Genomic DNA, 27,594 nt, shown 5'->3' on the forward strand with positions numbered 1-27,594 from the left:
AACTTAAACCACTGTGTAGATTGTATATGTGACGTCCTGGGAGAAAAGATTTTGTAGATGTTCTGATCTAATAAAACTTCTTAAAATTCGGTGTATATGTAATTGGGTTTTTCCCGAAATTACCCTACTGTAGATCATGTGATTACCACCTAATGGGTTTTTTATTGAGTAAAAAAAAAACAATTCTAAAGATTTGTTTAATAAAACCGTTGTGTCTTTATAATAACAAAAACTTATTAAAACCCTAATTTACCCAAAAACAAGTAAAAAATAATGACAAATGAAACCACAAATTGTTTTTATTTTTTTATGAAATACTTTTAAAGAAATTTTTATTAGCGATAAATTTTATAGCTTACATATTTTATTTTATTTTACTTTATTTTATTTTTTATATACTAAATACATATTACATAGATATACATATATTTATATACTTGTTTATTTTTTTTTTTTTTGTTTAAGATATATGAATATAAATTATTATTACTTGTTGGATGTTTTATTAATTAATTTAAGTATTAAAACTTAAATTTTGTAATTTTCAATTATTTGTTTTATTCTTTTAAATTTACTTTTTATTTTGTTGGTTTAATAATAATTAATTTTTCTTTTGTTGTTTTATGTGGTTTTTGTTGTTTTTGTGTGTGTGTTTAAAATTATTAATTATTACTTTTTTGTAATTTATTATTATTTTAATATTTAATTTTAATTTTGTGTTTTTTTTTTAAATTATTATTGTGTAAAAAAGTTATTAGTAATATTACATACAAGACCAGTTATGTAACATTTCATAAAAAATAAAATTTATTTTATTTGTATATTTTTTTGCTTTTTATTAATTTATTAATCAATAATAAAATAAATTGGAGTTTTTTTTTATTAAACTTTTAAAAATTATAAAATAATAAAAAAATGAAATTTTAAAATCTTAAATTACTAAAAATAAATTGTTAATTATTTTATTTTTATTATTAAATTATATTATGATTAATTCCAAATAGTACTTGGTACTATTTCGAATAAAAGTATACCAGGGGGGGAGGGGGTGTGGTTTCATTTATATGAACTAAACTAAATGTTGTTGTATTATAAGTTTAAAAAAAAGTAGGTGAAGAGAAATTAGAGAGGAAAGAGTGTTAAGTAGAAAAAATCTCTTAAATTTTATAAGAAATATATATTTTTTAATAAATACAAAAAATTTTTAAGACAGACAGACTTATTGCTAAACATTTATCAAAGATTTATAGAACAAAACAATTTATATGAAATTATGATTTATAAACCTTTGCTAAAAGTTTATGAATAAGATCCTTAGAATAAAACATCAGTACTAAAAAAAAAGAACTGAGGGGAGTACAAATTTTTAATTAAAAAAAGTTTTCAAATATTTAAATAATTTTTCAAAAATTTTAATATTTAAGAACTTTTTTCATTTATTGCGGGGTATAAAAAATTTTCAAAACTTTTATAAGCTTAAGACATAAAAGTAGCTTTTGCTTGAAAAATTTTAAAAGTTTTCATTAATTAAAAATGTTACAAACAATAGTCTTTAATAAATTATTCTTTAAAGAAAAATTTATTAAAAAGATTTGTTTGAAATAAGTTTTACAAAATTTAAAAAAAAATTTCCATGTCTAAACTTATAAAAATATGAAAATGTTTTTTAAATAAAAAATTATAGACATTTTGTTTTTTCCGCCTAAAATTTGGTTAAACCTGAGTTTTAAAACGTTTTTTTTTCCAAAAAAATTAAAATTTCTGAAAAAAAACAAGAAAAGATTCATTAGCAAAAGAAACTTAACACATTTGTAAAGATTTTAACTCAAAAAACTAACAAATCAATTTTTTAAATTTTCTATACGAAATTTTAGGAAAAGTAATTTTTCTACTACTCTTTTGATATTAAACAAATTTTGTTAAAAACTTTCATAATATGTTAATTTAACACAAAGTATTAAATTTTTACCATTTTTTGTAATTTTCTTAACAAATAAAAATAGTAGTAAATCTACTACTTTTTTAAAAATGTTTAAAAAGTACTCCAAAATACTTAAAATGTTTAAATAAGTCTTTCAACAGCCATAGGACAAAAAAATAAACAAAAAGTACTTTTTCTACTACTATTTTTAAATTGTATACAAACTTGTTAGTAAACTTCAAAAATATTTCTAAAACAACATTTTATTACTCAAAAACAGCTATTTTTCAACATTTTCCTGTAATTTTGCCACTAAATAAAAATAGTAGTAAATCTACTACTTTTTTAAATTGTTAAAAAAATACATTAAAATAACTTAAAACTTTTTGAATTATCATCCAATTAGCAATTTTATATCCAGGGACTCAATATAAAAAAGTACTTTTTCTACTACTATTTTTAAAACGTACAATAAACTTTTTAAAAGCCTTTAAAACAATTTATATTTGCTTAAAAATACATCCAAAATAGTTTTTAAGCTATTTTTCTGTACCTGGGATACAAAATAAAAAAAGTACTTTTTCTACTACTATTTTTAAAACGTTTAAAAATCATTGAAAATATTTAAATTTAATATTAAATTACTCAAAAAAAAAACTATTTTTCAATATTTCTCTGCAATTTTGCCACTAAATTAAAATAGTAGTAAATCTACTACTTTTTCAAATTGTTAAAAAAATATCTAAAAATAACTTGAAACGCCTTTATAAGTCATTAATACTTTCAATTATTTGCAATTTTATACCCTCAAAATAAAAAAAGTACTTTTTCTACTACTATTTTTAAATTGTTTACAAATTTGTTCTAAATCATCAAATGTATTAAAATTTTATATTTCATTACTCAAAAAAAAATCTATTTGTCAAAATTTTGCTCCCAATTTTTCACATTAAACATACTATTTCAAAAAAAGTACTATTTCTACTACTATTTTTAAATTTAACATATTATGCTTTAAACTTTAAAAATATGTTTGTAATCCTCAAAAAGTTAAATTTTTACTACTTTTTTGTAATTTTGTTGTTAAATAAAAATAGTACTAAATCTACTACTTTTTTATATTAAATGATAAATGTGTTGAAAAAAAACTTTAAACAACTTAAAATGCCATTCAAATGGCAAGTGTTTTTGGAATTTTTTAACAAGAGACTGAAATTAAAAAGAAGTACTTTTTCTACTACTATTTATAAATTATGTACAAACATGTTAGAAATCATTAAAATTATTTAAATTTTAAAATTTTAATTGATTTTAAACAATTTTTGTAACAAAAGTTTTTAAAAAAGTACTTTTTGTTCAAATCGTTTTCAAAAAAGTACTTTGCCTACTACTATTTGTTAAAACATGTATAAATTTGTTAAAAATCATTATAAATATATAATATAAAAATTAGAAAGTAATTTTCCGCAATTTTGTTTAAAATAAATACATTTTAAAAAGGTAGTATTTTTAGTACTTTTTTGTAAATGAAAGATTGATGTATAGAAAATACTTTAAAAAGTGATTTATTTTTTTTTTTTTAAAAATTCTAAATTGCAAAATTTTATTATATTTGAGGAAAAAATAAAAATAGTAGTATTTCTACTACTTTTTGTAATTGTTGAGCAATATCCATAAAATATGTGGAAAAAAGTGCTTAATTGGTTGAAGGAAACGTGTTATTTGCAGAAATTTTTAATTTTTGTCAAATTAAGTTCAAAAGCAAAATAGTAGTTTTCTACTACTTTTTTAAATTTTTTCTAAAATTTGCTAAAAATTGGGAAATTAGGTAATTTTCTTTAAAATAAACATAATAAAACAATTTTTTCACTTTGAAAATAAATTTTGAAAAAAGTAGTATTTTTACTACTATTTTTAAAATTAAAACAATATATTATTACAATTTATGTATTTTGTTTAAATTACATTTTTTATGAAAATTTAAACTTTTAATGAAATTTAAAGCTAAAATAAAAAAAGTACTTTTCTACTACTAATTAAAAATAGTACCCAAAAAATGGTGAAATTGGTTCAAAATTAGCTGGTTTTATTTAAATATTACAATTTTATGAAATTTGAAGCAAAAATAAAAAAGTATTTTTTACTACTATTTTAAAAACTGAGAAAAATTACCAAAAGTGTTAATTTGTTGTAAAGATCTAAATATTTAAACATTTTATGAAGTTTTTTTAAGCTATATAAGAAAGTACTTTTTCTACTCCTTTTAAAAAAAAACTAAAAGTCGCGCTTTTTTGTTAAACTTTACTTTAGCTTAATTAAGCTTCTTCTTTTCAAAACCTTTTCTTGTTCTGCGGTCATAACAAAATGTTTCTAGGAAATAGGTAAAAGTAGCTAATATTCCCTCTGATATTTTCAAACAATTGAAACCACCGCGCTTTGGAATACTAGATAGTTTTACCTGGTGTTTTGTTTGAAGGATGTGTGTGTGTGTTGGTGTCTATAGAATTTCTTTTTCTACTTAATATTTTCTTTTTTATGTTTATTATAAATTTTAAATATATTTTTTCTTTGTTTCTATATGTAAAAAAAAAAAAACAATTTCAAATTGTTTACCTATAAAACTAACATGTTTTTGTTGTTATTCTACATTTGCTTTTGTGTTTATAATAATAATAATTATTATTTTAATTATAAGAAAATGAAAAATAGAAATATATATTTATATATGCATGTTTCAAAGTTTTCCAAAAAATAAAAAAAAGAGGAAAACTTTTTTCTACTAAATTAAGACGAAAAAATAAAATAAAAATTTTAAATTTTTTTAATTTTTTCAAATAAAATTTTTAAATCAGCTTACTACAGTGGAGGCATTAAGTGATTCTTGTTGTTTACGCTGTTGTTGTTGCAGATGTTGTTGTAGTGTCATTGTTGGTGGTAGGGATTGTTGTTGATTAAACGATTTGTGCTTTTTATTGGTAGTAGTAGTAGTTGCTGCTGCAGCTGTGGTTGTTTTAACTGTTGTTGTTATTGTTGTATTATCCTCCTGCTTCGCATGATACTATTGTGTTTTGTCCTTGCCCGCACCACCGGCAGTCACACTTAGACCCAATAGATGATCACTGGCCAGCAGACCAGCTGCTGCGGCTGCTCCCGGTTGATGGGCATAGTTACGTATTTGATGTAGCGATATTAGTTGTGTAGGGAAGCCCGCAGCTGCCGCGGCATTCTGCTGATAAATGTAGGCCGCCGCAGCGGGAGGTGCTCTCTGTTGGGCCAAGGCGGCCGCTTGCAAATGGGTTGGTGCAGTGGGAATGGGCGTAAAAGCTGATGTGGTCTTTACATCGTAGGCAGATGAATTCACAACCACCATATTGTTGGGCGAATGTTGCTGCTGTTGTTGTTGTTGCTGCTGTTGCTGTTGTTGCTGCTGCTGTTGTTGATGATGTTGCTGTGATGACTGGCGTATCACTAAATCTTCACCCTGTTCATTGGGACTCTGTGAATGATTGGGTGTATTACCGCTGGCCGCACTATCACCACCACCATTAGCGGTACCATTCACCAGACGTTGATGATGTTGCAACAATTCCTGTTGTTGCTGTTGATGTTGTAGTGTGCTAAAGTTGTAGCCATTTTGCTGTTGTTGCGCCTGCGCTTGGGCCTGTTGCTGTTGTATGGCTTCCGCCAAGGTGGCAGCATTAACGGCACCATCTGCCCCCACTTTAGCCCAATAGGCTGCATTGGCATCGCCAGCTACTGCGGCCGCATTCATGACCACTTGACGCTGCAAACTTAAACCTATACCGCCGGCCGGCACATGATGCTGTACATTGAGATTGGCATGTCTTTGCTGTTGTTTTTCCGCCTTTTCGGCATGTTTCTGCAAGTGCTTCTCCAGATATGTTTCCTGTGTATACGATTTGCCACACAAATTGCAAATGTGTGTCTTCAAGTGTTTCGAATCTTTGTGTTTTGGTATGTGCTCGAGCAGAGTCATCTCGTCGGTAAAGCATTTATAGCAAGAATTGCATTTGAACGGTTTGTCCGTTTGATGGCACCGCGAATGGGACTGTAGATTGGAGAGTTGTGAGAAGGCCTTCGGACAACCGGCATGACGACACTTGTACGGTTTATCGCCCGTATGCGTGCGTATGTGCTGTTGCAGATGTGACAATTGGGTGAATTTACGTTGGCATATTTCGCAACGGTATGGTTTGATGCCCAAGTGAATGCGTGTATGCTGGGAGAGGTACGATGAATTGGCGAACGATTTTGTGCATTGAGTGCATTTATAGGGTTTAGTTTCACGTCCATCCGGCGAGGTATGATGATGTGAACGATGGGATTTTTGCTGTTGATGATGATGTTCAACACTGGCATTCGGATCGTACTGGAAATTATAAAAGGGAAATTAATTATTATTATTTTAAATATCTCTTTCTTTAAATTTTTTAAAAATTAAAAAAGTAGTATTTCTACTACTTTTTTTTTTAAATTGACTTAATATGTTTTAAAATTTTTATTTATTTCTAGAGAAGTGTAAAACTAAAATGTTTCTTTAATTTAACTCAAAATAAAAAAATTAGTATTTCTACTACTATTTTTTTAAATTCATTAAAATGCACATAAATAAAACTATTCAAAACGTTATTTTTTTTTTTTTTTGAAATGGTAAAAAAATATAAAATTTTATAAATTTTTGCTAAAAATAAAAAAGTAGTATTTCTACTACTTTTTTAAAAAACTTATTAAAACTCTAGAAAATGCACAAGAAAGTAGTTTAATTGCTTTAGAAACTTCTGTCTGTGCATTTTGCTACTTTAAAAAAAAAGTATTATTTCTACTACTTTTTTAAATTTCCTCCTAAATTGTGTTAGAACATTTCACGCTTCAAATTCGTCAATACTTCGCTTTAAATACACAAATTTTATTAAATTGAACTCGAAACAAAAAGGTAGTATTTCTACTACTTTTTTAAAAAAACTTTTTTCAACACTTTTCTACTACGTTTTAAAATTAAATTTAATTGGTCTTAAAACTATCCCACTACACTTTTTAACCTTTTTAGAAAAAAGTACTATTTTTAAAATGTTTTCTTAAATTGACTTAAACTTTCATTACATTAAATTTTATCAAAAATTATGCAAAAAGAAACTGTCTATAAAATTTTACAGAAACTAAAAAAGTAGTATTTTTACTACATTTTTTATATAAAGAAATATTCAATTTGTTATACAACTCACCTTCTGTTCGGGTTGTTCCGTCATATTCGGTGTTTGCGGTGAATTTGGTGGACTATAGGATTGTTTCAGTTGCTGTTGTTGTTGCTGCTGTTGCTGATGATGTTGCTGCTGCTGTTGATCGTGAGCCTGCTGTTGTTGTTGCTGTTGCTGTTGATGTTCAACAACCAACTGTTGCTGTTGCTGCTGTTGTTGTTGCTGCTGCAAATTAACACCCACCAAACCGTTCTTCAACGAATAATCCAAACGCTCAACATTCTGACGAAACTCATTGATATTAAACGGTTTATTATATTCGTGCACTAATTGTGCGGTTCGTAAATCGGCTGTGGTCAAATGACTCAGCGACGAGAGAACGCCACGTTCATTCATCGAACGTAATTGATCAATGGTGGAGCGATGTAGATAATCGTTGGCTGACGTTGTTAATGAAGGATAAACAGTTGTTGCTGCTGCCGCTGTTAGGGCTGAAATATCAGCCATTAATATGCGTTAAAAGCGCAAATGAATAATTAAAATTGTTAAAGTGAGTTAAAAGTCTGTTTTTTCTTGCCAAATATGGAGAAAGGGTGGGAGTTTGGCTGCTTTTCAATTTAAAGCTGGAACTTTAATATTATTAAACACGTTGTTGTTGGAAGAGTTTCATTTATCAACTGTTGTGGTTGTTGAAAAAAAATTCTTTAAAAACCTAAAAACGAAAGTAAAATAAAAGTTAATTTTAATAAAAGTTTTAAATTTAAATTCATTCATAAAAATTTTTTAATAAATAAAGCTTAATCAACACAAAAATTGTAATTTTTGCAATTATGCGTAAAAATGTATTTTTAAATTTTTTTGTTAGTGTATTTTTGATATTTTTATCAGTTTCTTTTTTCTTTATAAAAAATAAAAAAAAATTAAAAATTCAGCAAAAAAAATGTTGCTGCAAAAAAGTAGCACAAAAAAATTCTGAATTTGCAAAAACGTTTAAATTAATATGAAAAAATCTAGGCGCACTGTGCCACAAAAAAAGCATAATAAAATAAAATGTTTTAAATAAATAAACAACGAATTTTTAATACATTTATAAATAATTAAGAAAATAAATTATATAAATCCTAGTTTATTTTAACTGAAAACAATTTATCTTAAAATGCTTAGGTGCTTAAATATTTCTCATCTCTTTGTAATGAGACGTCTAAAGAAAGAAAAAACTTTAGCAATAATGAGCTATTTTTTTATTTTTTTATCAATTTGTTACTTAAATTATCTCAAACTTATAATACCCTTCATTTTATAGTTAATTTTTAATGAAAATTTTTTCCTACTCAACAAAAACACTTTTAAAATTAACATAAAAAATCAGCATATTTTTTATATAATTTTAAAATAATGAAAAAAATACTAAGCGCCGATTATTGATTAAATAAAATGCAGCTCTTTTAATTATTTAAACAAAAAAAAAAAAGAAAATAATTAAAAAAACACTTTTGTTTTATGCATTAAAAATAAATGCACATAATTATTAAGACAGATATGGTGGAGAGAATTGCAAATTTTGTAAAATAAACATAAAGTTTTAATCATTAAACAAAAACCTAATTGTCTGAAACTTTAAGTTTACCAAAGGTTAAAAAATATTGACTTAAAGAATTAAAAAGTTTAATATAAAAGTTAATAAAATAGTGACAAAAAGTTGTGAGATTTCTTTAAAAATGTTAAAAATGTTCTGTCACAGCGAAAGAGTAAAGCAGATACTTTTGAAAAGTGCCTGAAAAGAAGCCTCTACAAACTCTGAAGAATTACTGTACAAGTTAAAATAAGACAAAATCCCAATAGACTACCACGGTAATGTAGGGGATAGGGTCAACAATAAAATAGAGATTGGTCAACGCAATTGCTTCTAATAGCCAACAACAAATCGAGTTGACATTGGCGTCTTACTAAAGATCATGCAATCTAAAGATCTTTTGTGCCCCAAGAGAGTTAAGCAACCAAAGGACCCCACAAGAAGATCCCACAACACGTTCCCACGACAATCGGTTCTTCGCACCGGAACAACTCGGAGTTCAACGAACAACGACCAAGGATTGTCAACCCAGCCACACCGACTTTACACGTGTCGCTGCTACAACAACAACAACAAGATCGCTCATTTGGTGTTCTTTAAAGAAATAGAATATCAGAAAATAGTAAGATGAGGGTCTGTATGTGGCAGATTTCAAGCTGAACTCCAAGAACAATGGTATTTAACCTCTGAAGCTATCATCTTTATAATTGGGAAGATTGCTGTTGAAAGATCTATACCACAAAGGGATCAAATACTGGACCCAAGTGTGTCCCAGTGTAAGATCTAGATGTACTATATTGTATAGTGTATTTATTAGTTTGAAGAACTTTACATGGTTCCTACTGACTAAACAAGTTACAAGTCATAATACAAATGCTAGGAATGCTGTCGATAACCACTGCTAGTAAGTTAATTAGCTATACAGTTATCATGTCAGCTTATGTTCTTCTCTTTTACACGTAGATCCTTCCAAATACCTATGAATGTAGTATCGGAGAATCATTCAACTGTATAATGAATGCTAAAGATAAGATGACTTATCCGCTGATATACCAGTAAAAATATTGATTTCCCTTCTCATCTAGCTGATTTCGCAGGATATTCTTCGCATACAGTTTGTACCAGTTGAAACATTCTTCACTGTCCTGGATTTTCTCATAAAGTAACTGCCGGTACACACTAGGAAACTTTTGATTTCACATGAGAGAGAAAGATTATCATTCATCTCTCTGAGGGTACGGAGTTCCCCTTCTCATTCGTGCAACAACAAATCAATGCAATTAATACGTAGTTTCTGAAACAAAAGTTTCTATGTGTGGACATAAAGGAAACTTCAAAAGAGAATTAAGAAAAAGTTTCTCAACAAAAGTTTCCTAGTGTGAACCAGGTCTATTAGATTTAAATGGTGTACTTAGGTCCACTAAATCAGGGCAAATCCTTTCGCAGGGTATTACAGCTTATATTAAGACTCTAGAGTTTCCTTTGATGGAATTCAATTTATGATGATTAGCTTGTAAGTATCCGATGGACTGCTTGGTGTGTCTGTGTCAGTTTTCACTGACGGAATTAGATTTTAACTTGGAAATTACATAATTAGTTGTCATGGTACAGTAGTAGGCTGGATTGTAGGGTTTCTAAGACACTATGACCAAAGTTAAATCCAAAAGCAACCAGAATGCTATTGGGACTGGGCAGGAAGAGTATAAGGATTTTAGTAGGGGTAATAACCGGACACTGCTCAAATGGAGCCTTTAGGGGTAATGGGGTTGGTAACACATAGGATTTTTGCAGGTTGTGTGAGGACGATGTGGTACTGGATACAGTAGGGCATATTTTATGTGAAATAACTAGGCAAAGGATTCCACGATGAACTAGGAGATATAGCAGGGTGAAACCTAGGCGACAAAACTTCACTCTTCTCATCTCTCTTCTCTTCTGTCTTTTGATTTCTCCTTGTTGTCCTTGGGTCTCCGAGTGGAAGAGTACCCTTTTAAACTAAACTGGTTGCCATTTGCCATATCTCTTCAAGATCATGTCATCGATGTGAGATCTCTGTCTCTTTGTTACTGCAACGCCTTTTTAACGTTGCCATATCGCCATTCTTCAGATTTTTAATAAGTTTCTTTTTCGAGTCTTCGAAAGTTCTATGGGATATTTGAAAGTAAATGTTTGGAATACGTAGACTGAAGCTAACTTTCTCAAACAACGAAATATTCTTTTATTGTTGCTGTCTATTTTTTATTAAAATTTAGCTTTGTTAAATCAGCTAAAAAACGTCCTTAATCCCATTAACTTTATTAAAATACAATCTCTTTCTATACACTCCTTTTTTTATCAACACTCTCAAACAAATAAAAACCAAAACAAAAAATATATGTATCAACTTAAATAACGGCATTTAGTATGAATGACATGTGAATAAAAATACCAACAAAAAAATGCACAATATTTACAAACAAAATATCTATGGAAAAAAATAAAACTCGGAAATATAAACAAACGTATAGCAGCAACAAAAAATATAACATAAAAATAACTGGAATACAAAAACAAATATTTGTGATTATTTGTTTTTGTACGTCTTTATTTCTAAATAATAATAAAAAAACCCTAAACAAGCCGGCTGGTTGAATGATTGACTTTTTTTTTTAGTATGGTTGACCACAACCATAGAAACAACCAAAGACTATAAGGCGAAGAAAAAGAAGAAGCATAAAAAAAATGAAATAACAGAAAAACAATTAAATCAGTCGCATGCCAAATTGTTGGTGTTTCCCTGTTTAGGCGATTTTTTTTCAGTCATGTTACGTTTTTCTTTTTTTGTTCTGTTTTAGAGAGAATATGTGTGTGTGTTTTTTTGCATTCACTTATTTCACCATTAAATAAGAATTGCAAAAAAAGAATACACACAAAAAAAGAGAAAAGAAAAAACACCCCGTAGTTGGAAAAAAATCATTGATTGTTGAATTGGTTTTTATGAGTATACGTATGTATGTATGAATGTGTGCAAATGATTGAATATTTTTTTGTGTGTGTATTTTAATATTGTTTTTCTTTTTTTGTTCCTTTCTTGTGGTTTTTTTTAGTGTAAATCAAAATATTTATTATAGTCTGTGCAAAAAAACTATATTCTTTTTGTTTTTGTATTTGTTTTTGTAAAAACATTCTTACATACAAATATTGAGCAAAAAATTAAAAGAATATAAAGAATACTGTATAAAAAAGGCATAATATAAACAGTTTTTTTGTTTAAATTTTAAATTGTCGTGTGGCAAAAGATCTTAATTTATGACCTGCAATAAAATTAGATTTTTTCAGAGGTTTATTTTTTTGTTCTTTTTATCTTTAAGAGGTTTTTTTTTCGAAATACAAATAAAATATGCAATTTTGTTGTATTTGAAATGTTTTAGACAGGCATGGAAAATTGATTTTTTAGACTATAGACTAGACTATAGACTAGACTATAGACTAGACTATAGACTAGACTATAGACTAGACTATAGACTAGACTATAGACTAGACTATAGACTAGACTATAGACTAGACTATAGACTAGACTGTAGACTAGACTATAGACTAGACTATAGACTAGACTATAGACTAGACTATAGACTAGACTATAGACTAGACTATAGACTAGACTATAGACAAAACTATAGACTAAACTATAGACTAGACTAGAATACAGACTCGTCTAGAATACAAACTAGACTAGACTATAGACTAGACTATAGACTAGACTATAGACTAGACTATATACTAGACTATAGACTAGACAATAGACTAGACTATAGACTAGAATATAGACTAGACTATAGACTAGACTATAGACTAGACTATAGAATAGACTAGACTATTGACTAGACTATAGACTAGGCTATAGACTAGACTATAGACTAGGCTATAGACTAGACTATAGACTAGGCTATAGACTAGACTATATTATAGAATAGACTAGACTATGGAATAGATTATAGACTAGACAATGAAATAGATTATAGACTAGATTACAGACTATACTATAGACAAGACTATAGACTTGACTATGAAATAGATTATGGACTAGACTATGGAATAGATTATAGGCTAGACTATAGATGAGACTATAGACTAGAATATGGAATAGATTGTAGACTGGACTATAGACGAGACTATAGACTCGTCGTATAGACAAGACTATGGAATAGATAATAGACTAGACTATAGACAAGAATATAGAAAAGACTATAGACTAGACTATAGATTAGACTATAGAATATACTATAGACCAGACTATAGACTAGACTTTGAAATAGATTATAGGCTAGACTATAGACCAAACTATAGACTAGACTATGGAATAGATTATAGACTAGACTATAGACAAGATTATAGACTAGTCTATAGAATAGACTAGACTATGGACAAGACTATGGACAAGACTATAGACCAGATTATAGACTTTAGACAAAGTTAAAGATTCGACTAAAGACTACAACATACTGTATACTAGGCTAAAAATGTTGTGTAAGTACTAAAGCAATAAATTTTCTATCCCTGGTTAAACAATATTTGAAAAAAAAAAATTATGTTAGTAGGTACCTATTTTTAAAGATTTATTATAAAAATTCTCAATCTGCTAATCAATTTAATGAAAAAAAATAAATTTGAAACCTTCGCTTAATACGAATTGTAACACAAACTGTACTTTTAAAATAACCTAATCAAAATTGTAAAAATTTTGGTCTATAATTGGTCTATAATTAAAAAATCTTTAAACATTTAGGTAGGTATCATTTCCAAATATGATTTAGGTGTTCCATCATAAAAAAAAAATTAAATAAAATTTTAATCAACATTATAAATCAATAAAATTTAAAAGAAAATAAAACTTCCATAAAATTTAATTGTTGCTCCTATAAACATAAAAATTAAACAATAATTTTAATAAAACATAATTTTAATAAAACATTAATAAACACATCACATTTTTTTGCTTAATTTTTTCTTTCTTATAATTTCGTCAGTTTTTGTATTAAATATTTTAAAACTTTGTTGTTGCTGTTCATTTTCTTTATTCTTTCATTTTATTTGCAGCAGCAGCAGAACACAGCCTTAATCAAAAGCATTAAAAATTTTCTTTTTTTTCTTCATCGTTTTTTTTTTTTTTTATATTATTCATGTCTTTTTTATACAACTCACTCTCGTATAAAAAATAGTATACATACAAAAAAAACTTGTCAGTTAAAAAAAATACACACACACAAAAAGAAAACACATGCACACACCACACACCAAAAAAAACCATAAAGAAGAAGACAAAAAAATATATTGAGAATTTAAACATTATTGAGAGTAAGGGAGGGAGTCTCAGTATTTTTTTCTATTCGTATAATTTGCGCGCGGTTAAGCGAAATATGTAAAAAATATATGAATAGGCAGGCATATGTAAACAAAGTAGAAAAAAAATATTCGCTTAAAATAATCAAACTCATAAAAAAACGGCAGCACGACAATGTTAGCAAGAGTTGCCAACTTTAGAAATGGGAATAATTTGTGGGGTTTAGTTAGATTTGTATGTAATTTTGTCAAATATTTAAATGTTACTATTAGAAATTTGTTTATAATCCCAAGTTAAACCCAATGCAACGACTCGAATGTAACATAATATTTTATTAATTATGCCCTATAGTCCTGCGTAAGGGCTTATGCTTCTAACCGAATAAAATATGTAGGGCTCCCATGGGGCAGTCTCTATAGGGCTTTGAAACTCATTCTATGTTATATATTCTAGAATTATTTAACAGAACAGTGCCGATTTACAATTTGATCGGTTTAAAAAATTCAGCACAAATTCTTTAGTTTAGTCAGTTATTCTCGACTATACATATCCAGTAAAATATTATCAAATTTTGGTAATGAGTATTGGAAGTAATTTAGTTATTTCATACATTACTAGGTAATGAGTTGTCGTTATAAATAACATAAATTATTTTTTTTTATAGAAAAAAGTCAATTTGTCTATAGGATATGTCAAATAAGGAATTATTTAGTGTTTTTCCCCTTAGTCGATTTTGGAAGTTTTTTTCAAGAAATGTTAATATTTACATTTGTTTGGAAAACATTTCAGATGGAATAATAAAACTACTTTTTAATGGCGTATTGAGTAAGTGAATAGACTAATTGTAAAACCAATTTTAAATCCGGAAAATTCGGGTAATGTAAATTTATAACCAGTTATTTTTTGGTCATCTTCGAACAAAAATAAGTAGTTATTCACTCAAAAAGTAACCTTTCACCAATATTACTTGCCTATTTACCGGTTAAGTAAAGATTTTGCTGGATAGGTACTTAGAAATATATTTCGCCTAAAGGTTCATTAAGACAAAAATACATTAGGGTTTAAGAGTCCCAAAACTATTTCTTGTAATTTTGTTTGACAAAATAACAGTGTACAATTATAAACATGTTAAAATCCGTTTTTAAAAGAATATCCACTCAAAATAAGCTCTCAATCCAATTTATTCAAAACAAAATTTACAGTTAAAAATCTATTTATTGGGATACAATTAAAAGGCTAAAGATAATTTAAATCCAAAATTTTATTTTGATTGTACAATTACACAGAGAAAACAGATTCGTTGTGATAACCGAATTTGTTTCCAATCGAATTCAGTCGGTTCTAACAACTATCCCAAAATTCGATTGTAATTATTGTATAATTCGGTTAGTATTACTGAATATATGGTGTACACAAAAATTTTTAATTATTATTCGGTAATGTGGATTGAAATTATTGGTATTAGCAACTGAAATATTATTTATAGAAAAACAATTTGTGGATTATGTGTATTTGAAAATATATTTATTTTGTGTAAAATATTTACAATAAAATATTAATATGTATAAACTTACAAAACGTATAAATATAAAATAACTTCTCCCCTTTTGCTTTGAGATTTTCATGGTAATAAACAGGGATTTTGCTCTTGATTCTGCTCAACATTATCAAAGGAACACTATCTTTCCACGCCTTTCGGCTGCTGTAAAATTATTAAAAATTATATAAAAATAACACAAAATAGATTATAAGATATAAAATACACCAAACATTACCTTTTTTATCCAAATTTCTGCATTAATTTATCCTCAAATGTAATTAGGGTTTTTTATATTATAAATTCGTTTTATTTTATTTATTTTTGTATACGTCAACTATAATTACCAATTAATCGGCTGTGAACATCGAATTTGGTTCCTTTAACCGTAATTAAATTTTAAATAATTACTTCAATTGATAATTGGTTGCAGTGCTCAATATTTTTTACTTCCTACTGTTTTTCGGTTGTAGCGACTAATATTTGATGTTCTTACGTTTTAATCCTAAATAAAAGTCGGCTGCATTTACTGAATTGCCAAATGAATTTAATAACCGATACAATTCAGTTCAAATTATTGATTTAGAAATTGTTAAAACCACAATTCGATTAGTATTATTGTTTTTTAATACTGAATATAGAAAATCAGTTAAGTATACAATTTTTCAATAACAGCGATACAATTTTAATTAGTTTAACTAAATATTTATCATGGTAACCGATTTCCCATCGATCTTTTTTCTGTGTGTAGTTTTGTGATATCAACGATTAAAAATTGTTCGATTTTGATTATATTAACCTTTAATAAATATTTTTCTTTAGAAAAATTGTTTACATTTTTATAGAAAAATGTCGAGTTTTGGCTTATTGACAAAATTGATTCAATTAAAGAAATCAGTTTAAATATTCAATTTAAATTAAAAAAATCAATTAAAAATATTTTTTCCTAATTTTAATCGTTACCGTCATTAGAAACAAAATTTTCTATATTACAATTTTCTCTATAAAAAATTCATTGTTCAATATTTGTTTCTATAGAGTATTATGTGTATATTAGTTTTCTAGAGAAAATTTTAGGTTTAACGATTTTTGATATACAATATATGGGTATATCAGTTTTCTCTATTAAAAACTGTATGTTGAACCATTTTTTATATAGATAATTACTTTAGAAGTTTAAAATTTTCCCTACAGAATAAATTTTTTATACAAAAAAGTACGTGTATATAATTTTTTTCTATTAAAACTTGAATATTGATTTTTTTACCGATTATTGCTTTTTAACAGTTTTTCTATAATTTTTCTTATTATAATATCCTCTACAAAACATATGGGCAATTCCCGAACAAAGGGATTTTTTTGCCAAACTTAGGAACACTGGTGCCGATTATTGGAAAATGTGAGGTTTTAAGAAAAACATTACAAATTACTAAAAAAAAGTTTTTTTTCTTTCAAAAATATTAAATGGATCTAAAACTTATCTAAACATAGGTTTTTACCCATAAAAGCATATTTCAGCATGATTAGACTTTTGTAGCATATTTAAGGCATATATTCGAGTTTTTGAAAAATTTTACTCTTTTGGTGCATATTTTGATGTTTTTTGCTTTAATTTTTCATAATTGTATTTTTTTTCCTTAATTTCTTAAAAAATGATCATTTTTGTTTCTAAAATTTGAACAGCAAGAAATACCTACATTAGGTTCATAAAACTGATTGTTTTGGATTTCATGAGACCAAAAAACGATTAAGGAATTTTATTATTGGTTGTTTGGACGTAAAATGCTACTCTATTAAAGTAGTTCTTTGATCTAAAAGATAAATTAATTATCAAAATCTAGTAGCATGAATTATGACATTAAATAGTAAATAATAAATATTTCATTACTTTTCCAGTCTTGATGTCTTTTTCAATGTTAAAAAATAAATAAGAAAAATAATTTTTAGAGTATATTTTTAAAATGTTAAAAGTATATTTTTAGTTTTTTACTACATATTTTAAGCGCTTAATTTTTTTCGCCTTAATGGCATTTTACAACTTTTTAAGGAAATCCTTCCTAGTTTGAAAATGAGAAATTGCCGACTAATGGTATATTTTCATATCATTGTATTATAAAAATATCAAATTTTGTAAAAAACTAGACAGCAATTTTTAAAATAGTATTTTTCTTAATTGATAGTAGATATTTGGGTTATTAGTTATTTGAAATTTGGCAACTTTTGTAAATTTGAGCAATGAATCATCAAAAGTTTTACGATTAAGCGATCTTTTATTAATCTTTAAATGAAATAAAAAAATAATTAAATAATTCAATTATTATTACAATACAAATTTCTTAATATTCTTAAAAATTCCAATAAGCCTTCTCAATTGATTTGGCAACCCTCATAACTTAAATGAGCGCAATTTCAACAGAATAGAAACAAAAAAATTGATTGTGAAAAACGAACAACAACAATAACTGTATGCAAAAAACTTTTTTGTTCCTTTGCTCCCTCACAATAAAATACACAAACAAATACACGTCATACACAAAAAAAGAAGAAAAAAAAACCAAACACGAACAAAAAAACCGAAATCAAATATACTAAAGTGGACACAAGACGTTTGAACAGACAACAGAGGCGCTAACGTTACAAAAAAAGTGAGAAAGAGTACAAAAAAAAACTAACAAAATGAAAAAAAATAAAAACAAGTCATAAAAAATTTAATACAACAAAAAAAGAATGAACAAGAAGCAATAAAGATCATAAAAAAATCTGGTATAAAAAATGGAAATAAAAAGAAAAAAAATTAACGAAAACGTGAATTAAAATTTAAAAACTAAAACACACAAACAAACATGTACGTACGACAAAACAAACAAAAAAAATTTGAAAATTAAATGAAGTTTTTATGAGAGAAAAGAAGACAACATAACAAAAAGAAAAAAAAAGTAAAGAATAAAATTTCAATTGTTGTTGTTGAGGTAAATAACATGACACCAGTGATGGAAATTTAAGAGAAATTACTACAAAATTATTATGCACTTTGCCACTTCACATAAAAAGGGGAAAGAAAATGGGTACTTTTTGTATTCTTTTGATAAAGTATTATTTTCTTTTGTTTATAAATAAGAAAGTAATTCTTAATTTTTGTTCTTATTGGTGATCTCCAGTAAAATATTTTGAAAATTTAGAAATGAGTATGGTATGTAATGTAGTTATATCATATATTACTTGGTAATGAATTGTCATATTTAATAACATTTATTTATTTTATTGAATGTGATTTGTTTATAATTGTCTATAGCTTATGTTTTATAAGGAATTATTTAGTGGTTCTAATCCTAGTCGTTATTAGATGCTTTTTTTTAAAAAATATTAATTTTTACATTTTTGTAAAAACCATTTCAGATAGAACAATATAAAAACTTGTTAATAAAGAATTAAGTAAGAGAATAGACTAATAATCATAGAAAATGACGATAAAGCTAGTTTTACGTTCAGAAAAGTTGGCTAAGCACCTTTGTAGCAGTTATTTTTTAAGCATCATCGACCAAAAAAGTAACTACTTACTCTTTGTTCCAACATTACTTGGCTACTTACCGAGTAAGTAAATAATCTGCTAGTTACTTATTAAAAGGCTATAATAGAAATTTCTTAATAAACATATCTATAGAAAATACTTTAAATCCAACAGATTTTATATAGAATTTTTAATAAAAACTTTTAAAGGTTTAAGTGAGAAAATTTTTTACAGAATACTTATTAGAGATTTTTCTAAAAAAAATATTAAAAAATTAACTTAAAAAAAAAACTTGAAAAAAAACTTTTATACAGAAAATTTAAAATAAAATGATATTTTTTAATTAATTTATAAAAATTTAGTTTAGAGAAAAATAATTTTAAATAACATTACATTTTCAATAGAAAAGTTTATAAGAAATATTTTTTAATAAAATCTCTATAGAAGATGCATATATATGTACTTTCAGTTCAAGAGATACACATTTTTCTGTGTAAAAACTTTTCTAGAAAAAGTTGTATAGAAACATACAAAACGATTCTTATGAGAAATGTCTTTTTTTTAAGAAAAATCATCTTTCTCTTCTGATTAAAAAGCTTTAGAAATGTGAGAAAATTTACTAAAGAAGACATTACAGTTTTTTTATAAAAATATATTCAAAAATTAACAATTTTTTAGAAATTAACCCGAAAAAATTTGTATAACAAAGTTAAAATCAACTGATTTTTTTTAGTTTAATTATTAAAATTTAGTTTATAGAAAAATAATTTTTAAGAAAATTTTATGAAAAAAAAAAACATTTTTATAAAAAATCTCTGAAGAAGATAGATACAACTTTTCAATAAAAAGTTTTCAAGAAACATAGAGAAACAATACTTTATGAGAAAGGTTCATAGTTTAAGGGTCTAGGATATTATTTATTATTATTTTTTTTTAATTTCGACACTCCAATGCATGTTGAACAGTGTACAAAGGTACAAAGTTTCTGTAAACAAGATACTTTTAATAAACAGTTTTAAAAAGAAAACGTGTTCAGATTATTCTATAAAAGTAGTGTCAACTTTCTAAATAAAAGTTCCAAATTAATAATTTTTCTTTAAAATTTTGTTTTAAATAAGGGATGAAGAGACAACAGCAGAATATCAAAATCACATTAAGTTTTCGAGCTATTTTACTATTAACGTTGAAAAAACCCCATTTGGAGCCATTTTCGAGAGGCTATAAAAATAGTATATATTAAATTTCTGAAAGTGGAAAGCTTAATAGCAATTCTAATAAAATTTGGTGAATGTATTTTTGTATAAATTATATTTCTCACGAATTTTTTCGTTTAGTAATGTTTTAAAGTGAATTTTGGACAAAATTTCATTAAGTTATATTTTATATAGACAAACAGATGGACAGACTGAGAAATTGATACTGAACCGATACTTTAAAGACCAATATTTTAAGCCTTCAAATTAGCAGCACAAACTTAAAATACTTTTCGCGCTATTGTGGTTTTAAAAATTAAATAAAACTATATAAAATTGTATTTCAAAGAACTTAATATTTTGTTGTTAAATCGATAATTTAAATATGCAAATATCAAAAATTCTTTTAAAAATATGAAAAACAGAAAAAACGAAACAATGTGTTTTAGAAATATTAAATAATATGCAATAAAAATGTTAGAAATATGCAATAATATATGCAATTTAAAGCAAAATATGCAATTTATGCACTTTATAACAAAATATGCAAAATATGCCATTTTGTAGTAAATTCTTTGATTCGAAAAGAAAACTAGTTAAAAGTTTTTTTTGAGTTACTGTTTACAAACATGCATCTTTGCCCTGGTTATAAGGAATTATATGTCATCTTTATGACATGTATTTACATCAATTTTTATAAAGTAATATTTAGTAAATATAGTGTGATAGGTAATTCTAACCCAAAATTCAATGTTACTTAGTACTTTAGAAAAGTTTGTCTAAAATAGTGTTTTTTTTTTAATTTTGTTGGCCTGTGTTAACCTACTTAGATTACAAATTATACATGAAGGAAGAAATATAGCTAAATAGACTTGGAACATGATTCTGAGTTTATCTTTACCTTCTTAAATCTATCCATGTTCGAGGTATGAATTTTGAAATCTTAAGCATGATAGAACTTTTTGTTTGGAGTTTGTATATGGTCTAGTTTGTCAGCAGCCCATGATTTTGCAGTTATAAACTAAATTTATTTTGAAAGTAGTTTACTTTTAAGTTCTAATATATAAAACTTCTATTAAAAAATCCTTCCCCTGAGTAAAACAATTTCCCCTCCAAAAAGTTCTTTTTGTAACTAAACCTCTTTCCTCATCTTCTACACCTTTTTCAATTGAAAATGAGAACTTTTCATTTCAATTCAGAAAATATCAATTGATTTTTTAAATTTCAAATAAAAAATCCCATTTTCAATTGGAATTTTCTGAATTTCAAATGAAATATCTCAATTTCAGTTGTTGTATTCCGAATTTCAAATAAAAATCTCATTTTTAACTGTTCTTTTCTGAATTTCAAATGAAATATCTCAATTTCAATTGATGTTTTCTAAATTATAAATGAAAATTCTCATTTTCTAAATGTTAAGTGAAAAATCCAATTTTCAATTGGAATTTTCTAAATTTCAAATGGAAAATCTCATTTACAATTGAGTTTTTCTGAATTACTGTTGAAAATGGTGTAGTAAAACAATTCCCTTCCAAAAAAGTACTTTTTGTAACCAAAACCCATAAATGTACCACCCTCCATTATACATCTCTGGCAAAACGAAACAATACAATAATAATAAAAAAATTTTAATATGAATAATTTAAAGTCTTTTTTTATACAACTTTAAAATAAATAAATACAAAACTAAAAATAAATAATATAAATGTTTGTAAACAAACAATATTTAATTATTTATTGAATATTAAATAATACATACCTATAAACAATTAAAATAAAATAATAGAAATATGAAATATTATTAAAAAAAAAAACAAAAAAATACTAACCGATTGGTTTAGCGGGGGGGTTTATAACACGTGTTCCAAATTTATTATTTTGAAGAAAGGGTCCAATGTATGCAGAAGAAAATTTAGTCCTTTATAAAGTGTGTTACTCAAGATATCTCAAAAAGGGCCAGGTACTTTGGAACTAATGTAATAAGTAGGTGTTTAAACTTTTTTTTATTGATTTTTCTTTTTTTTTTGTTTGTGGGTTCACTTTTAATTTTCTATTCTTTTTCTTTTTTTGCAAATTAAAACTTTGTATGCTGCATATTGTTGTTGCTGTTGTTAAATATTTCTATATTTTTTTGTTATAATTAAGCAATTTTCAATTACACACATGTTTCATTTATTATCACCAGCATTTTTATTCTTTTTTGCGATTTTTTTAATTTGCGCTCTTTTTTTGCACTATATTTATTTAATGAACAAAAAAAAAACTTCGTCACTTGCAAAATCTTTTTTATTAATTTTTTTTACTTCGCCTCCTTCTTCGGGTTTTTTTCGACACAACGACGACAACGACGAATTTAAAAAGCTGGCAGAGGCACACAAAAAAATGGCCGCGCACCAAAAATATACACTTGATTTAATTTGTATCTAAAAAATGAATTTTTTAATTCTTTCGTTTTTTTTCACTTATTTCTTTTTGTTATTCTTTTTTTTACAACTTTATCTTCAGCAATTGGTTTGCTTTAAAAAAAATATATAATTTCTTTTTTATTCTTGTGTTATAAACACAATTTTCTTTTTTTTCTCAAGTATTTTTGTTTTCTTCACAAAATTCCAAATAATTTGTGTGTAGTTTGTTTTTTTATTTTTTCGTGTTTTTCTTCTTGTTATAAAAACATAATAGGGTTTTTTTTCTTTGAAACTGGCGTGTCCGTCCGTCGTTTACAAATTAATTCAATAAATGTTCACCACCGCATAGCAAAAACTTAACTGTCAGAGTAACAACAAAAAAAATCTTTTGAAGAGTAATTGAATTTTTTTTCTACACCAAGTCGCTCTCTCAACAACTGCGCAACAATTGTTGAACAGAGATGGAAATAGTTACTGGCCGTTAAGATTTCAGCGTTTAAAAGAGTGCGGCTATAGTTTCTCTCATTACTACTCTCATTTAATTTCTTGCTCTGCTTATTTATCATTGTTGTTGTTGCTGCTGCTGGCATGCTCAGATTTTTTGTCGTTGTTGCTTGTGTTTACGTTTTTTTGCTGTGTGTGTGCATTTTTCCCTGTATGTTTTATGTTGTTTTTGTGTCTATTTAATTGGCAACCCTTTTTTCTTTCGTTTTTTTCTGTTTCCATCAAACAACAACAACAAAATTCATGTAAAGTAGTTTTTTGTGTATAACTTTTTTTTGTCGTTCATTATTGTTGTTGTTGCTGAGTGTTTGTGTGTGTGTGTATGTAAAGTGGAGGCTGCTCTGCTTACGTTCACCGGTATTTTTTTGTATTCTTTTTTATTGTTGTACTACATTTACACTCCTTTTTTCGTGTACATTAAATACTTTTTTCTTTATTTCTGTGATTTTTTCTTATTCGCTAAGTTTTTTTTTGGTTGATTCCGGTTTTAAATACAAAAAAATTTATGTATTGTTGTTGCTTTTATTTTGACACGATTTGTTTGTCATGTTATTATTGTTTGTTGTTGTTATTATTTTATTGAGTGAATTGATCACTTACCAATTCAAAAAAAAAAAGTTATGATTTTTTCTATGCAAAGGAATGGGTTTTTTTCTATAAATTATTTTTTGATCTCAACATTTAGTTAAATTTAAGTTTGAAATTTTAAAGGGATTTAAAGCAGACTAATAAAAATAGCTTGGTTTATAATTAAACAGGGGGATTCCATATAATTGGTGATATGAATAGAGTATTATGATTATTAAGGATATACCCAGCAGTTCGACGGGACAGTCCCGAACTGACAACTTTAACTACCACTTGTGGTGGCCCCTAGCCACCTGACTACCCACGTGACCAACCATTTTAACATGGGCTTGTCCTACGAGAAAGTCAACCGTCACTCTATACCCAACAAAGAGACAGTCAAAAGACGGTAAAATATAGCCAAAGGATGGTAATCTCCATTGAATCAACCAGATGTTGGCATATTAGTAGAAAATAACAATCATTTCTCCAAAAGATGGGTAAAATATCTACATTTGGAAGTTCAATAAAACGAAAACAAGAGTCTAATCTCTAGATTACTTGGATATAGTAAAGAGACGATTGCCTCCGCTCTCGCTTACAAAGGGGATACTAAAGTGACGACTGTCTCCATTCTCGATTACAAAGGGTACAAGGGTACATAGTGTATATTACTGTCTTTTTCGTATGCATTGACCAGGGATGGCATAATTGGTACGATGATTTTTTTGATACTATTCGATGTGCAAAAGTACCGTGATACTCCTGAGTCTTATTTGATATCGTTTAACTGGTAGTAAATCTGTCTGTTAAAATAATTTTAATACCCACCATCAAAAAAGATGGGGTTTGTAACACATCGAAATATTGGTTATAGACCCATAAAAGTATATATATTCTGGGTCCTTATTAAATTCTAAGACGATCTATCTATTTTCGAATAGCCCCCATACAAGTGGACCTCCAGAAAACAGCTTTAACGAGCGTAACTGCTTTAGCAGCACGATTATAGCGAAGAAATTCGACATAATAATAAGAATATAGCAATGAACTTTGATAGACATAAGTTTCATGCGAGTCTCTCTATTAAATTTAATATGTATCGATCCATAATTGAGCCTACCCCCTTTAAAAATGACTTAAATGATCATTACTGGCTTGAAAATACGAATATAGCAATACAATTCGACACACATAAGTTCCATGCTAGACAAAAGATCTTTGTCAAATTTTATGTGGATCTGTCCATAATTGACCCTACCCCCATACAAGGTCCCTTCAGTATTTAACTTTAACACTCCTTACAGGCCGAAAAATGTGAGTATACCAATTTTTTTAGGATCGGCCATCAAATAAAAGTGGTAGGAAAAAGCTACTAAAGTCATACAGTATTGGAATTCTTTTCATATAATCAGACAATATGTTAAAATAGTGGAAACTCTAAGTATTAGACGCTTCTATTAGATTAATCAGCGCTGAGTTCGAATATTACTTCATATTTTCTCTATCACATCTGGAATCTAAGATATTATGTCCGGAGTTTTGAGAAAACGCAATTTTGTTCCTTTTCGAGACTTTATAACAGCGCTATGAGTGTTTTAAATACATATAACATTTTACAAAGTACAATTTCGTGGTAATATTTGTATCGTAGCTATGAGATACCATGCATTTCTTGGACAAGAAATTGTGTAGCAAACTTCATCAAATTATATTCAAAATGTTAACATTGAGGGACGAACAAATATTCATCATATCAACATATAACGCCCATTCTAATTTAAAAAGTTTGAATATAAATATGTTTCAGAAATTACAAACATTTAGCAAAAAAAAAAATATTTTAGTACTTTGAGATCCAAAAAATACCCTCTGAAATATTTTTTGATACTGAGACAAAATCTCTTTTTCTATCCCTGGCATTGACTCTTTGTCGAACTGCTGAATAAAGAATTAAAATAGATACATATGCATGTATGCACATTCATACATACATACATACATACATACATACATACATACATACATACATACATACATACATACATGTGTTTCTACATACTTGCTTTTCAATAACTTCCACATACCGTTTGCATTACTTAGAAGGAGTCTAGTAATGACTTCAAAATAACTTGACATTTTGTTTTCGAATTTTATTTTATTTATCGTTTTACCCTGCTGCGTACAGAATACTGTAACCGAAACAACAGATACCCCACAGAGGAGTGACTGTGGGACTAAGCGTTGGAAATGAGTTGATATTAATTGTATATAGTACGGATGAATGTGGACCTTACCCTATCCGTCTATCTATAATGAACGTGTCGTATGTTTTTCTCTTATGAATGTGTCGTATGAATGAGATGTGTGCTGGGTTGAATGATGATATATGAAAATTATCATATACATATGATACCATTGAACTTTCCTTCCTTGTCCAGATATGTTCAGAGTATACTCTGTCCATATCAGAATTACCAAAGTGTGTCCCTGTGAGTAAGAACAAAGTCTTTGGCTTATTGATGGATCGTACTTCGGTCCATCGGTTACTTATTTAGGTGCTGTTGCCGAATCAACAGAGGCCATACAATGGCAAGAGATTAGATAACTGGAGTACTTCAGCAAAGTATTTGTCCATGGACCGGTCAAAGCCAATGTACAAAAATTGCCACCTGAGTTTTTCATTGTAGAATAAAGAGTTCGTTAACAAGTCTTCCCAGTGGATGAAATTGAGGTAAGGCCGGATTGAGTATCTTCACTGATATATTAATGAGCAACTCTGTCGTCATAGTTCACTTGGTCGTCACCTTTGTAGGAAGATAGTTGTAAATTTATAGAAACCTCCAGTGCCTTGCAGCGAGTCACTGTTAATTATAACAATTGTCTTCCTTGAAACTTCCACAGCCTTAGTTGTTTATTATAGAAGAAATATTGGCAACAGATCTTAGCTATTGTAGAACATCGGCAAGAGGAATGTCTTCAAACTTTCCCGAACGACTCCAAAGCAGTCTTGTACAGTTGCACTCTTTACAAGTTTAATGTGGTCTTGATACCAGCCTACATCATTGTATTGTGGCAGTCGCCTTATTTTTCAAATTGTTTGTTTATTTCTTTTTCGTTTTAATTTTTTCTGAAAGAAATTTTTGACATTATTATTATTGCCGACACTGTTTTAAACTGCATTACCTCTAAATTACCATTTACTTATGTACTGCCTTATCCCATGTAGTGTATGTCTTTGCTTAAATATGTATTAGGGTTGGTGTCTTTAATAAAAGGGCATCAAATATTTTGGAGAGTTTTTATATTAATAACGTCTCTATTTCGTGAAACAACATTGGTTATTTCAAAGATTTTACTAAAGTTCCAATTCTACAAGTTTAGTCGATAGACTTGAACATAGACTTGTACATAAACCATATACTAATTAATAAAATTATCCATAGACATGTCCATAGATTAGTTAATTGACTATAGTATCGTCTAGTCCATAGATTAGTTTATAGCATATAGTTAAATAACTTTTTGGAGAAAAAAGGGGCGGATCTTCATCTGGGGAGCTTGAAGCCCCCACATGTATTAAATAAAAAAATTTGTATTAGAGCTTTGTTAATCTGGAAATCTATTGTAGTTAGAATTCCCCCCAGGGGCATGTTTCCATGATGAAATCTCCATCATGGTGTATTGCAATCCCCCGGGTAAAGAGGTGCTACCAATACCTCTAGTCTGCCGGGACTATAAACTAGTGATGTCAAATGAATCCTTGGCTTCGCCTCGGAATAACTTGGCATGAGGTCTAACCAGAGCACCATATAATCTGGCACTACGGATAGCCAGTTGCCCGCAGGAC

General features: G+C 27.4%; 1 protein-coding gene across 1 annotated transcript; it reads right to left on the minus strand.

Annotated features, from left to right (window-relative positions):
- Positions 1-4,920: 4,920 nt before the first annotated feature.
- LOC111682436 (zinc finger protein squeeze) lies at positions 4,921-22,821 on the minus strand. Its single transcript, XM_046949161.1, has 3 exons — positions 22,098-22,821; positions 7,165-7,849; positions 4,921-6,311 (listed from the first exon to the last, which is right to left on the minus strand). The coding sequence occupies exons 2-3, from the start codon at positions 7,642-7,644 to the stop codon at positions 4,980-4,982; spliced, it is 1,812 nt and encodes a 603-aa protein (XP_046805117.1). The 5' UTR covers positions 7,645-7,849; positions 22,098-22,821; the 3' UTR covers positions 4,921-4,979.
- Between the last annotated feature and the right edge of the window lie 4,773 nt (positions 22,822-27,594).

The sequence above is a fragment of the Lucilia cuprina genome, chromosome 4, assembly GCF_022045245.1.
Source record: "Lucilia cuprina isolate Lc7/37 chromosome 4, ASM2204524v1, whole genome shotgun sequence".
Taxonomy (NCBI): Eukaryota; Metazoa; Arthropoda; class Insecta; order Diptera; family Calliphoridae; genus Lucilia; species Lucilia cuprina.